Genomic DNA, 13446 nt, shown 5'->3' with positions numbered 1-13446 from the left:
ACAGCTGTCTTCCACGTTAGCAAGGGTCTATACATTAAGCTATTGCTGGTCCCTGGGTCAAGCCTTCAGCTGTTGTTCCAATGGTATTTTCCAAGAGTCAACCATACAAACAACATTTGTATGGTATTTTTCAATTTATGAAGTATTTCTCATTCAGTTACTCAGTTGGCTGGTATGGTTTTCTGAGGAATACAGAAATTTAGGTTAAATCTAATATTTACTTAGTGGCAGCTAAGGGCCAGATATTGTGTGAGGAGATTTACCTGTTTTCATCAACCTCAATAGAGCAAGAGGAAAAAGAGGTTGACAGAGGGTCACCTATGCATATCTACCAGTAACAAAATCCACATCTTAACCAATGTGTGTTCGACAACTCCTGGCGAAGCATTTTTATAGAAACAAAGTCAATATGTTCAATGGAGTGAATATTGTCTAATAAAATTAGTTGTCTATCTTGTGTTTGAAGAATAAAGGAAAACAAAAAGTAAAGAATGAAAAACTTCTTTGTATAGTGCTGAAAAGTGTTATTAGGTAACTAATTTTTGAGATAAACAATGCATTTTTTCTTTTAATAGAAATATTGCCTATTTATTTTAGAAGAGGGTTAGATTAAGGGAAGAAGTATAGGCAATCTTAAAAAATCCAAACCAGAACACATTTTTAAAGATGCTGTGTGGTGATATTACTGAAGATATTGTTATTGTAGGACATATATAGTGCAATATGGCTGAAAATTACTATTTAACAGTGAGTTAAGCTATTTAAATTCTTCAGGCCTATATTATGAATCATTTTAAATCATTTCAAATGTTCAACCTATTTCAAACTTTTATTTATTTTTTTAATGATTTTACTTATTTACTCATGAGAGACAAAGAGAGAGGCAGAGACATAGGCAGAGGGAGAAGCAGGCTCCCTGGAGGGAGCTGGACACAAGACTTGATCCCAGGACTCCAGGATCACAACCTGAGCCAAAGGCAGATGCTCAACCATTGAACCACCCCACGTGCCCCTATTTCAATCTTTTAAATCTTAAACGGCCCAAATGTTTATTAACAATCTTAAATTTTGCATCGATAGCATATTAGGGAGCTTTCACCATGATTGGGGGGCATTAAAGTCTTTTATGAGTTTCAATAAATATGATCCAGAAAACGGAGATGTGTTCCAAAGTGCACTCAACCAATCAAGCTCAGTTTCTTCAAATAGAAAACACTGATTTAAAAACAAACAAACAAAACATTTGTTTTAGACAAAGAGACAAGTGGGGGAAAAGGGGTAGAGGGTTCCAAAGTGAGGGGAGGCAGAGCACTAAGCAGGGAGCCTGTTGCAGGGGCAGGGCTCAATCTCAGGAGCTGGAGAGATGGAGAGATCATGACCTGAGCTGAAACCAAGAGTCAGAGGCTTAATGGACTGAGCCACCCAGGCACTGCTGTTGGGCTTTTTCAATCTATCTCAAAGAAGAGAAACTATGATTACTGTACTTATTAGGCTTCTTTCTAATCTCTGCTATAATTTCTTCAAGAAAAACAACATCAATGATGAGAAAAATAGGCCCTTCACTTATCCAACTTTTTTTTTTTTTTGAGGTTGTCTCTTATTTACGCTAAAGTTTTCATTCTCAAAAAAAAAAAAAAAGACTGAAAGACTGATATACAAGGCATCAAAGCATTCTTTAAAAGACCCAGTACCCACTATGGTTACTGCCAGGAAATCATTCCAAACATTCATTTTTTAAAAAGGCAGCAGTCACAAGGGGAAAGGAAGTGGACACTGTCAGAGGTGGCAGGTGTGTTTTGAGGCCAGCAGCTTTCTGTTTTTAATGAAGCACTATTACAGGTCTCCAATTGTGTGCCACAAGGGAGTGAGACATCTGAGGGCTTAATTTTTTAAGCATCACTTTGAAGGAAAAGAACACTTCATTTAGATGTAGGTTTGGTACCTCCTTTAGGGCGAGAAGCTGAAGGGTTTAAAACGGTTTAAAATGCATAAAGAGAATAATTCATGTGTTCCAGTTTAAAAAATATTTAAAAAAAAAAAACAACTCTTCACGAACAATTAGAAAAAGTGGAAATACGGTAATGTAAATTTGGATTCCATGTTTCTTTCTTGCCGGGAGGGGGGAGCAACAATTAAACACTGTTGCTTCTGCTTCTCCATCTTCTTTTGTATACCGTAGACAGAGCTTTTAATAGTTTTTCTTTTCACTCCTTACATTAAAGCATAAGTGTCAGAAAGAATACGGTCTCCTCTGGTATCTTCCGGGAGTACTCCAAGGACCGTGAAAAGGAAGGAGGGAGGGATACGCGTGTCAGTGCTGTGGTGTCCTACTTAAGAGAGGGCAGCAGTGTCTGGATAGGACAAGAGTTAAAATGTTCCCTGTAACCATGAATCGGATAATGCTAAAACGATACAAAGTGTCAAGGCTTCCTGGGCTATACAACAGACCCATTCCAGGCCTCCCAGGACCCTGGGATGTATTGACCTGAGCCAAACAGACGCTTAACCCACTGAGCCACCCAGGCGCCCCCAGAAGCTACTTTCTCTCGCTCTTTTTAAAGATTCCACTTATTTATTCATGAGACACACACACAGAGAGGCAGAGACACAGGCAGAGGGAGAAGCAGGCTCCTCGCGGGGAGCCCGATGGCGACCCCGGGGTCACGACCTGACCCCGGGGCAGATGCTCAACCGCTGGGCCACCCAGGCGCCCCCAGAAGCTACACTCTCGAGGATGCTCTCTGTTCACCTTCCAAGCGGAATGTTTCACGCGAGTCCCTCCACGGTCTTGGGACAAGCGAGGCGAAAGTCCAAAAAACAAAAAAAACAAAAAGCCGCCGCGAACTGCCGCTGGCTAGGAGGCCGGCCCCACCGGAGACGGACGAGCGTGGGCGACCGCCGCCCTCCCCGCGCCGCGTGCCCATCGCCGGCCCGGGATGAACCTCAAGAGTCGTGGCCACGAAGCCGCGGCAGACCCACAGCCACCCCGCGCGCGGGCACCTTCAACGCACGGAGGCTGCGGACCGACCCACGCGTCAAGTCCTCCGAGTCGCGTGGAGTCCTAGCGGACAAAAGTCGCCCGCCGCGGATTTTCCGAGGTCACTTTCCGGGAGCGGAAAGCGGGCCCCGCGGCGGCCGAGCGCAGCGGGGCCCCGGCCCGCCCCGGCCCCCTCCCGCGGGGGGCGCGCGAGCCGGGACGTGCCCCCAGCCCGCCCGCTCGAGGCCCGGCCCCGCCCCCGCCGCCCCCCGCGGGGCCGCGACTCACATGTGCGGATTCCTCCTGAAGGCGTTGGTGATGTCCTTCACCACCCGCTGCACCAGCACCGCCACCTCCTCGCTCGTCTCGGCCATGTTGGCGGCGGCCGCGGCGGCTCGGGCGCGCCTCCGGGAGAGCGCCGGGCGGCCGGCGGGACTTGTGCGGGGAGCGCGCGCGTGTGCGCCGGTTTGGCCGCGCCCCCGCCCCCGCCCCGGCCCCCGCCCCGGCCCCGGCCCCCGCCCCCGCCCCCGCCGCCGCAGCCGCCGCCGCCGCCGCCGCCGCCGCCGCCGAGCACTTCCGGGTCACGCCGCCGGCGGCCGGGGCGTGGCGCCCGCTGTGCCTGCGAGGCTGCGGCTCCCCTCCGCCGGCGGGTCCCCGGCTTTCGCTGGTAGCTGAGGTTCTGAGAAGCGTCCGGGAAGATGCGGCAGGTTCCCTGGCAAAGTTAGTTGAGGTCGCTGTGTTGCACATTTTATTCCAATTCCTGGTTCGCGCGGGGCCGACGAGGGAGGGGTGCTCAAGTCTGAAGCCCACCCCCTCCCCCGGCCCCTCCCCCTCCCCCGGCCTGGCCTCCCCGCCGCTCTCCGGTTGGGGGAACCGGCCAGTCCCGCGAGCTAACGCTGCAGGTGCAACTGGGGGCAGGCCCTCCCGAGCGGGGAGTCCCCGGCGCCAGCGGAGCCTCCTCGCGGTGGTGAGACCGTGCTGGTGACCTCTCTGCACCCGGGCGTCAGCGCCGGCCCCTTCGAGCCATTTTCAAAAAAAAAAAAAAAAAATCAAAAAATTTAATTCATGCAATAAAGGAAGCAAACGGAAAATTTAAGTTACTTGCCACCTGGATACAAAGAGCAGAACGTACAGAAATATTTCTTAGATTTTTCTACTTTGAGTGGACTTCGTTTTGTCCATCATTTGGCGCGCTTTGCGTGTTGCGTGTCAGTTTTAGCCTATTCAAAGTGAGAAAACAAAGACCTTGAAGTTTGCTCTTTAAGTGGCCGTTAAGCTTGCTACGAATAATTTTTGTGAGGAAAGCTAGCTTCGTAGTTCATTTGGGTTTTGAAATGCTATGATTTTTGTATATTAGATCTCCCTTCTTCCCTCTTCTGTGATAGGAAAATCTAAGTGCCTATGATTCAGTTCTTTTTACTTAATCCTTGAGATCTGAATCTTTTTTTATAAAAAAGACTTACTTTATATTTTTTAAAGATTTTATTTATTCATGAGAGACGGGGAGAGGCAGAGACAGGCAGAGGGAGAAGCGGGCTCACTTGTAGGGAGCTGGATGCAGGACTCCTCGCGGGACCTCAGGATGACGACCTGAGCCAAAGCAGATGTTCAACCGCTGACCCACCCAGGCATCTCTAGAAACTTTTTTAGAGCAAGCTCATAGTCTTTTTAATGTGAAATAATGCAGTACATCTGAAGTAGGGATGATGATTGTGTAAGTAAAAACCATACATTGATTGCAAGATTCATAAAGCATTGAATAAGAAATAGGAATGATATTTATGGGTATATGTAGTGGACAGTACTCCCTGGGGGTATGTTTGTAAAGGTTAGACATTGCTGTATGGACACTGGCCTTTTTGTTTTAAAAGAAATGAAATAGAAGTTTCATGAAATTGTATGAAAGCAAGATGGGACAAGTTTGAATTAGTAAAATCAAACAAACCTTAACCTATTGACAAGTTCTGGAATGAGGCTGAAGCGACTGAATGGGTGTTTAGATTCCCAGGCCAAGGATTAGGTCAAATATCCCAATAACTCTTAAGAACGTGATACCGATTCTCAAATGGTTTGTGCTACAACTGGTAAGTCTTCTCCCTCTTCACTTCTAGGTTTACATCCTTTCCTAATAAAAGTGGAATATAAATCCTGACTTTTGGGGGCATCACACTCAAAAATATAAAATTTTTTTCAAAGACTATTTTTATCTTAGAAATCAGTGAGATTTTAAAATTTCACTCTCAAAATAAAATAAAGTTTCACTCTCAGATTTTACAGTGAAGAAACCTATACTTTATCCTTATATCCTGAAGCCGACTGATGTTCCAGAAAGATAATTACTCTCTATGGTTCTCTTTATGCCCTCCCCACATGCATATACCACCTACATGTACATATATCCTCTTTGTACTCATTTGGAAGGCATGAATTATATGTCTCGTTTTTTTTCTAAGAGTTTATCAATTATTAAGGAGCTATGTTAGAACTCAATTTTTTTTAGAACTGCAGCATTTTAGAATTGTGATCTAACCTCAAATTTTGCATATAAGGAGGTAGATTCAAAGAAGTTCAGAATTGAAATTCATGAGACTTAATTATGATCTGTATATATGTAAGAGAAGGATATGATAAATTTAGCATGATTTGTTGAAGGACTAAAAGATATATATTTAGGGATCTGCAAAATATATTTACTATTAAACACTGTCAATAGCTTAAATGCCCAACATTGAGAATTAAGTAAATTACAGTAACTTTGTAAGTTGAAATACTAGTCATTTAAAAGCACATTGAAGCTAGAAGAATATATACCAAACTCTTAGTGGGAGATACATTCATGGAGGATTTTTACTTTCTGAGTGACACAACAAAGTACAATTTTTGTAATTTAAGAATTTTTTTAAAGTGTTAATAAAAACATACTTATTCGTTATCTATCTCATGCATATTTTCTTAGAGACGTATTGATTTTTAAGTGACTTTAAGTGACCTCTGATTATCATTCATGTATCTGTAAGTATATTTTGACAACCTCCACCTCCACCAGGCTTTTCATATTTTACAATATTTGATGACGAGGAAAAAGTAGATAAAGTAGATATTTGATGACAAAAAGAAATACCGAAACAGCATACAAGACAACCCTAATTATAGATATATATAAAAAACAAATTATAGGGGCACCTGGGTGGCTCAGTGGTTGAGCATCTGCCTTTGGCTCGGGGCATATTCCGGGGTCCTAGGATTGAGTCCTGCATCAGGCTCCCCGCAGGGAGCCTGCTTCTCCCTCTGCCTATGTTTCTGCCTCTCTCTCTGTCTCATGAATAAATAAATACAATCTTAAAAAAACAAAACAAATTATATCAATGTAATCACATGCATATACATAGTATAATAGACCGGGGGGGGGGGGGGATTATAAACTTAAATGTTAACAGTTCTGTACCATAGAACTACTGGAGATAATTAAGACCTGTATACATACTTTATGTTCAGTATGTTCCAAACTTTCTACAATGAAAAACCTAATGTGTATATTGAGGGCCCTGGTAGGAAAGAGGACAGCAAGGTGACTTTAATGACAAGCCCAGTAATTACTTTTGTGAAGAGCCATGAAGAAACTATTGTTTCCATCTTCACTCTATTATTCTACTTCTATCACTCTGTTGTTTGTTTACTCTGTTTATTTGAAGTCCTTTCCCCATGGTAATGTTGTTTATTTACTCTGTTTATTTGAAGTCCTTTCCCCATGGTAATGTTGTTTATTTTAAGTCCTTTCCCCATGGTAATGTTGTTTATTTACTCTGTTTATTTGAAGTCCTTTCCCCATGGTAATGTTACACAACATAGAGTGTAAGTAGTACTAAACATATTCTTACCATGTGCTACTATTTACAAAAACAATAAAATTATTTCCACCACTAAGAAAAAGTAAATGTTCAATTTTAAATGCTTTATGATATTACCATTATAACTATATATAATATGCCAAATTTCAACATTATCACTATCCTAACATTTAAAATCCAAGAACTTACTAACAGATAGAAGAGAAATAATAATGCTAGTTGAAAAGCTGTAGTATCAGTGTCTTTTTATGAATTCTTATGAAAAGTCAACAAGAGTAGTAATCATTTTTGAAGTTTTTTTAAAGACCAAGAAAAGGAATAGAAATTAATAAATTTTAAATAACATGTGCATTAAACTTAGGAGGGTTTTGGTATACCCTTTGCCATGGTGTATGGGTTTATTTTCCCCAGACAAAATTTCATAGACAATTAGGTACTTTTTTTTTAAGTCACAAAACCATAAATATGAATGCCATCTATTATACTTAGTTGATATTGCTATCCCTTCATTATTCTAATTGTTGAGAAAAAGATGGGAAAATGCATATATCATCCTTAAACTGTGAAGCACTTCATAAATTATTACTTATTTCTGTGAATAAAGAAAGCCTCATTATGAGTAAATCGGTATTAAACACAATAGTAAACCAAAACAACTCTGAATACTAACTTTCTTTTTTTTTTTTGAATACTAACTTTCAATGTGAAACTCTGTTGTTTAACATTTTCAAGGGAAATTATTATACTGCGATCGTTATTAACCTGCTAGTTAACACATGAAGTTTTTTTAACCTGACAAAGTTTGTAAATGTTATCTAGACACTAATGATGAAGATGACCTTAAATGTCCAATTAATTAAGCTGATATCAGAATCTGTGAGGATACTAGTTGCATTATTATGTATGTAGGCTTTTGTTGCTGAGTAAGTGATGTTTTATTTTTCTTGACATTTGATAGTTTGAAAATGTCAACCTTTTGCTTTGCCCTCTTCTTCATACCACAAAGGCCCAGCAGACTGATGATGTAATCTTCAGGAAAGAAGAGAAGAAAATGTCTGAGAGAAACAAGAAAAAGAGCCAGTCCAAGACCTGCATGTGGAAACAGCTAGGGAGATAGGTACGTTTCCATGCTACAATGAATGTTTCTTATGTATTGAAGATGTCAAATTGTGGGACTTTTCTTAGTAATATGCCTTTTATTGGATGGTGAAATGAAAGAAGTTCCCAATTATGAGTACATTCTTAGGGCTCTTTTCTGCTTTATATTTTATTTTTTAGTATAAATATTATAATAATAAAAACTACAGAGTTAGGTTAAAAAATCATAACTAAACATTTAGAAAGTTAGTAAAACTTTCATTTTGATTACAGAAATAGTTCAGTCTGAGACTTCTTCAGTAATTGCCTAAAAGTAAGGCAAAGCTGTACCTCCCCTTCTTTCATCTCACTTACGTGAATTTTTCAGCTCAGATATTTTATCACAAAAACATACCTTATTTCTCCTTTTCTTCCTATTTCCATGTTTTAAGCCAGTGCTGAGACTGATCAAAATTAGCATTAGGTCAAAATCGCCCATAGGAGATACTGAACTTTATTAAATATTGAATTATGCTCTAACTTGATGCTCTAACTTGCAGTATAACATTTATAGAGAAGTAGAGTCCTGTAGTCCAAGTTTTAAGAAGGAATGCCAAGGAGTAACTCCCCAATTTCTTCTGACTTTAGGCATTTTAATTTCTCTGGTAGGTCTCCCAAATCCCCAGTGATGTGCACAAAGGACCGTGCAAAAGATGGAATACTGGGTTTATAGAAGGAGAAGGCCAAATACCATTCCTGAGAGGATGAGAGTCCAAGCAGTTGTTCTTATTTATTACACAAATTTTAGTGAGTGTTGCTTTGTATTGTGCCAACTGTTGGATATACAGTGGTGGAAAAGCAGACATTATTCTTGCCTTCTTGTGGGAATCAGTCTGATAGAAGAGATATACAACATTCAAATAAACACGCAAATATATAACAGCAAATTGTAACATGTGGCACAAAAAGGAACAGCAAAGTACCGTGATACATGTGATCGATGTAATGGTGTGGAGGTAAGTGCATAGCTTTAGACAGTGTGGCCAGGGAAGTCTGTTCTGGGTGGTGACATTTAAGCTGAGACATGAAAGATGAGAAGGAAAAGCAGGGAAAGAGCCTCACCAGCAGCGGGAACAATGTGTGTGAAGGCTCTAAGAAGAAAAGAGCCTGCATAAGTGTCTCAGGAATTGAAAGAAAGCCAAACTAATAACTTTTACTGACCTAACAGTGTCTGTAAAGTGATTTCAGGTTCAGTCTTGCTGTCATCTGAATGTCAACTATGAGCATGATTGCCTAGCTCCAGTTTTTCTTTCTATATCTTTTGTGTTTTTTATTGTGCTACACTGAGCAGCTCACCATGGACAGCTCGCATCACATGGTTATCTGGTATCCAATGGGTCAGATATTTAGTCTTGGAAGCCCAGTAACAAGCCTAGAACTATTTCTCAGAAGGATAATATTTATCAGAACGAGAGGAATAGGCCTTTTTCCCCAAACCCTAAGGTATTGCCATAATTCTTCTCCCTACCATTGGATCTTCTGGGTCATATGGCCTGAGGTCAGCATGCCTGGAAGCTCTGGGATCCATTCAAAACTATGAGTTACTCACTAAATTACTCAAACTAGAAAACTTTAATAGAGGATATGTTGCCTCCTAAATCCAAAGTGACCCATGTGTCACTTTCTCTTTCTCAAGCAACTTGCCCTTCACCCTGGTAGAAATATTGTGACTTGCCCCAGATGACTGAACTCTGAGCAACTTCGCTATGATGTCAGTTTTAAGGATTTATCTTCTATGCTCTGTCATCTGTTTTTATCAAGGAATGTAGAATATTTACCACTCACTAAACATGAAGTCAAATACCTCAGAGGAAAGAAGGACTCAAACTGTCATTGTATATTCATAGACTTTTATATTTTTTTCTTGTTTTATATATCAAATGTAATTAACAGTTGTCTTATTAGTACAATATCTTTATCCTTCTACAGAATGTCAACTTCATAAGGGCTAGAACCCTGTTCATCCCGTGTGGTCCAGCAGCCCTGTACCTTGTCTTGCATATATGGGCTCCCTACTAGTACTTAAATGAATGGATAGAAGGATGGGGAAAAGTAGTAGAGGACAGAATAGCCAATACAGAGTATAGATACAATAAAGAAGCAGTGGAGGAAGTTACGTAGGAATTTAATCAGAGGCTTAATAATGAGGAAACCTGAGGCCATATTTTAGCAGTGGTAGTTTCTCCGAAAAGCCATTGAAAGGGTTTATGCTTCTTTGTTGACATCCACTCATTCTTCACAAGTACTCTCATTACTCTATACTTGGTTTAGTTATCCATACCTATGCAAATAAGCACACATATTTGTACATGCATATTTTGAGTTTTATCTTGTGATACAATGAGAGGATCCATTTCATTTTTAATTTTGTTTTCTTAGCACTAGCATATTACATGAACATAATAAGCCCTTCGAGATTGGTTAAATGAATAAATGGTTAAATGAATAATTGGTTAAATGAATAAACAAAGGCCCAATTAAAATGCTGCCTCTGCTATGAAGCCTTCTTTGATCAGGCAGCTAGAAATGCTCTTCTACCTTCTTAAACTCAACTCCATTGTACTCTGGGTAGTCTTTGCTTTTCCTATATAGTCTTGTTTTATGGGATTCTCAACTTCATTTCTGTATCCCAACAAGAGTACAGTTTTTTATATGAGGCAGACATTAAGTATTTATTTATTGAATGGAAAAAGAAAATATGTTTACTCTTTTGTTGTTAATGTTATGGATAGCAAAGAATTATGCAATGAAAATAATAACTTAAAATTTATAATTCAATTGTCATAATTTCCATAGATTTATTTTATTCTATAATGTTATTTTCACAAATTGAGTAGATGTGGATGGGATAGGAAAACTTGTTTTGGAAAAAGTTATAAAATATGTAAGTCTTTAAAAAAATCTTTATTTTATTTTATTTTATTTTATTTTATTTTATTTTATTTTATTTATTCATGAGAGAGACACAGAAAGAGAGACAGAGACATAGAGGGAGAAGCACGCTCGATGCAGGACTTGATCCCTGGATCCGAGATCACGACCTGAGCCAAAGGCAGATGCTCAACCACTGAGCCACCCAGGCATCCCTTTTAAAATCATTTTTAACAGATAATCAAATACCATGAAGTTCACCCTTTTAAAGTGTAAAATGTAGTTTTTTAAAAAATATAGTTACAAGGTCATACAACCATCACCACTGTGTAATGCAGAACATCTTCATCACCCGCTACTGAATCTGGTTCTGGTGTTAGATTTGTCACTTCAGATACTGGGAGATTTTTGTGTGTTTGTTTTCTTTCTTTTTAGCATGCTTTGTAATTTTTTTTTTGAAAACTGGACATGATATTTGGGATAATTGAAACAGAGGGAAATGGGCCTTAAGTAGAAGGTTTTGTGTTGATGTGATTAAGAGCTAGGCTGTCTGTCATGTTATAGCTGTAGCTATAGCTGTTAGGTCCCACAGGATTCAGTTTCCTCAGGTGTATTTTTAATATTTTCTCCCCTGTTTGAGATTTCCCTAAGAATTTCTTCTTAAATAGAATTGGTGTCTTCCCACTCTTTCGGTTATAATCCACTTATTATTATACTGCACCTTTGCTGATGTGGCACTAAGGTGTTGTGGGAGAGGAATTATTCTGTAATTTTATGAATAACACCCTGTCTTTTAGTGAACCTGAGCGCTTAGGCTGTGACTTTCAGAAATACTCCTTAGCTTTTTTTCTTTTTTCTTCTTAGGTTCAATAGGGAGGATTTCAAGAGGGGCTGGAGTTGACTAATTTCCCTTCTCTGGGTCATAAAAGGGTCTAGAACAGCATTTTACTTGAACCATTGGCCTTCATTACAGAGAATGCTTTGGGTGTATTTCAAAATGGTTACTTAACCCCTCCCTGTGACTAAAATGGGCAGGTATTTTGGGGGGATCATTACCATGAGGAACCTGGTGGAGTTCCTTGAGGTAAAATTCATAAGAATATTTGGGTTCCCCTAAGATTGGATCCCAAAGGAGTTTCTCAGTCACATTCAGCCTTCAGCCATTTGTCAAGTTTATCACTGAAATATTCGTAACAGTTAAAGACTCCAGCATCTGTTGCTCCAGGTAAGCTGATCTCAGCTGTGCTTCTCTGGATTTGGCTGCCTCTTAAAATTTCTAAGTGACAGTTTGTCCCGTGATCTTAATTCCCTGATGGTCTAAGAAAAGGCATGTTGTTTTCAGTTTGTTTACCTTTCATCTTGTTGTAAAGATGGGAGTGAAGACTTCCAAACTCATTATATGTTAGAGCTGAGACCAGATGTCTTCCACACTTTTTATTAAAATGCTAAGTAGAACATATTTAGACTTTGTGGGGTTGTATGGTCTCTGTTCCAGTTACTCAGCTCTACTGTTGTAGCCTGAAAATAGCCAAAGGCAATACACAAATGAATGGGAATCTATGTATTGTTTTTCTGTTATTTCACCTATTTCTGCTCTAAGCTTTATTTTTTTTTTTTTGCTCTAAGCTTTACTATTTACTTCTTTCTGCTTATTTTTATTTAATTTTCACCACTTTTTGGACTTTAACATGGAAGGTTAGGTTATCGGTGATACACACACACACACACACACACACACACACATACATGGGTATTTACTGCTATACTTTTTCTTCTAAGCACTGTTTTAGCTGAATCTCATAAGTTTTCTGTATGTTGTATTTTCATTTTCATTCATCTCAAGGTATTTTCTAATTTCCCTTTTCTTTGATCTGTTGATTATTTAAGAGTGTATTGTTTAACTTCCATATATTTGCGGATTTTTCTAGTTTCTGTTACTTAGGTCTTATTACATTTTGGCCAGAGAACATACTTTGTTAATTTTCAAATTGTCAACTTTATTGAGGCTCCTTTTTATGGCTTAACATAATGGTCTAGTCCAGAGACTGTTTGTACTCTTGAGAAAAATATGTATTGTGCTGCCATTAGATAGAGTGTTCTATAGATATCTATTGGGTCTAGTTGGTTTATAGTGTTAATTCAAGTGTTCTGTTTCTTTGTTGATCTTTCTAGGTATTCTTTTTTTTTTTTTTTAAGATTTTATTTTTTAAGTAATCTCTACACCCAACCTGGGGCTGAAACTTACAACATCAAGATTATGAGTCACATGCTTCACCAACTGAGCCAGCCAGGCACCCCTTTAGTTGTTCTTTTAATTATTTAAAGTGGGATATTGGGGGCACCTGGATTAAGCATCTGTCTCTTGGCTTCAGCTTGGGCGGTGATTTCAGGGTTGTGAGATTCAGCCCTGCACCAGGCTCTGTGCTCAGCCTAGAGTCTGCTTAAGATTGTCTCCCTCTCCGCCTGCTTCTCCCCAACTCACACATGCATGTGCGTGCTCTCTCTCTCAAATAAATAAATCTTAAAAAAAAAAAAAGCAGGGATGTCTTTTTCAACCATATTGTCATTTTCTTTGAATTCTGTCAGTCTTTGCCTTATGTATTTTAGAGCTTT

General features: G+C 39.6%; 2 protein-coding genes and 1 long non-coding RNA gene across 11 annotated transcripts in view; 1 reads left to right on the top strand and 2 right to left on the bottom strand.

Moving 5' to 3' along the window:
* PTAR1 (protein prenyltransferase alpha subunit repeat containing 1) overlaps positions 1-3436 on the bottom strand; it is a 52819-nt gene extending 49383 nt beyond the window's left edge. The window contains exon 1 of one of the 2 annotated variants that reach the window (XM_072838510.1): positions 3266-3436. In XM_072838510.1, coding sequence (XP_072694611.1) covers positions 3266-3351 — 86 coding nt within the window. In that variant the 5' untranslated portion in view covers positions 3352-3436. The remainder of the gene's footprint in view (positions 1-3265) is intronic. The other variant, XM_072838505.1, reaches the window with a different exon arrangement.
* Positions 3437-3549: 113 nt separating this feature from the next.
* The window catches only part of CFAP95 (cilia and flagella associated protein 95), a 135241-nt gene continuing 125344 nt past the window's right edge, over positions 3550-13446 (top strand). The window contains exons 1-2 of one of the 2 annotated variants that reach the window (XM_072838570.1): positions 3550-3697; positions 7832-7942. The gene's annotated coding sequence lies outside the window, so the exon portion shown is untranslated. Of the gene's footprint in view, positions 3708-7831; positions 7943-13446 lie in introns of both variants that reach the window. The other variant, XM_072838576.1, reaches the window with a different exon arrangement.
* LOC140639978 (uncharacterized) overlaps positions 7063-13446 on the bottom strand; it is a 42334-nt gene continuing 35950 nt past the window's right edge. For 2 of the 7 annotated variants that reach the window (XR_012036629.1, XR_012036624.1), the window contains one exon: positions 10072-10243. This is a non-coding gene — a long non-coding RNA (uncharacterized lncRNA). Of the gene's footprint in view, positions 7881-10071; positions 10244-10893; positions 12352-13446 lie in introns of those variants that run through there. The other 5 variants (XR_012036623.1, XR_012036640.1, XR_012036625.1 and 2 more) reach the window with 5 other exon arrangements.

The sequence above is a fragment of the Canis lupus genome, chromosome 1 (assembly GCF_048164855.1).
Source record: "Canis lupus baileyi chromosome 1, mCanLup2.hap1, whole genome shotgun sequence".
NCBI classification, from domain to species: domain Eukaryota; kingdom Metazoa; phylum Chordata; class Mammalia; order Carnivora; family Canidae; genus Canis; species Canis lupus.
Note: the sequence above shows the minus strand (reverse complement) of the source record. Positions and strands in the feature narration are given on the sequence as shown.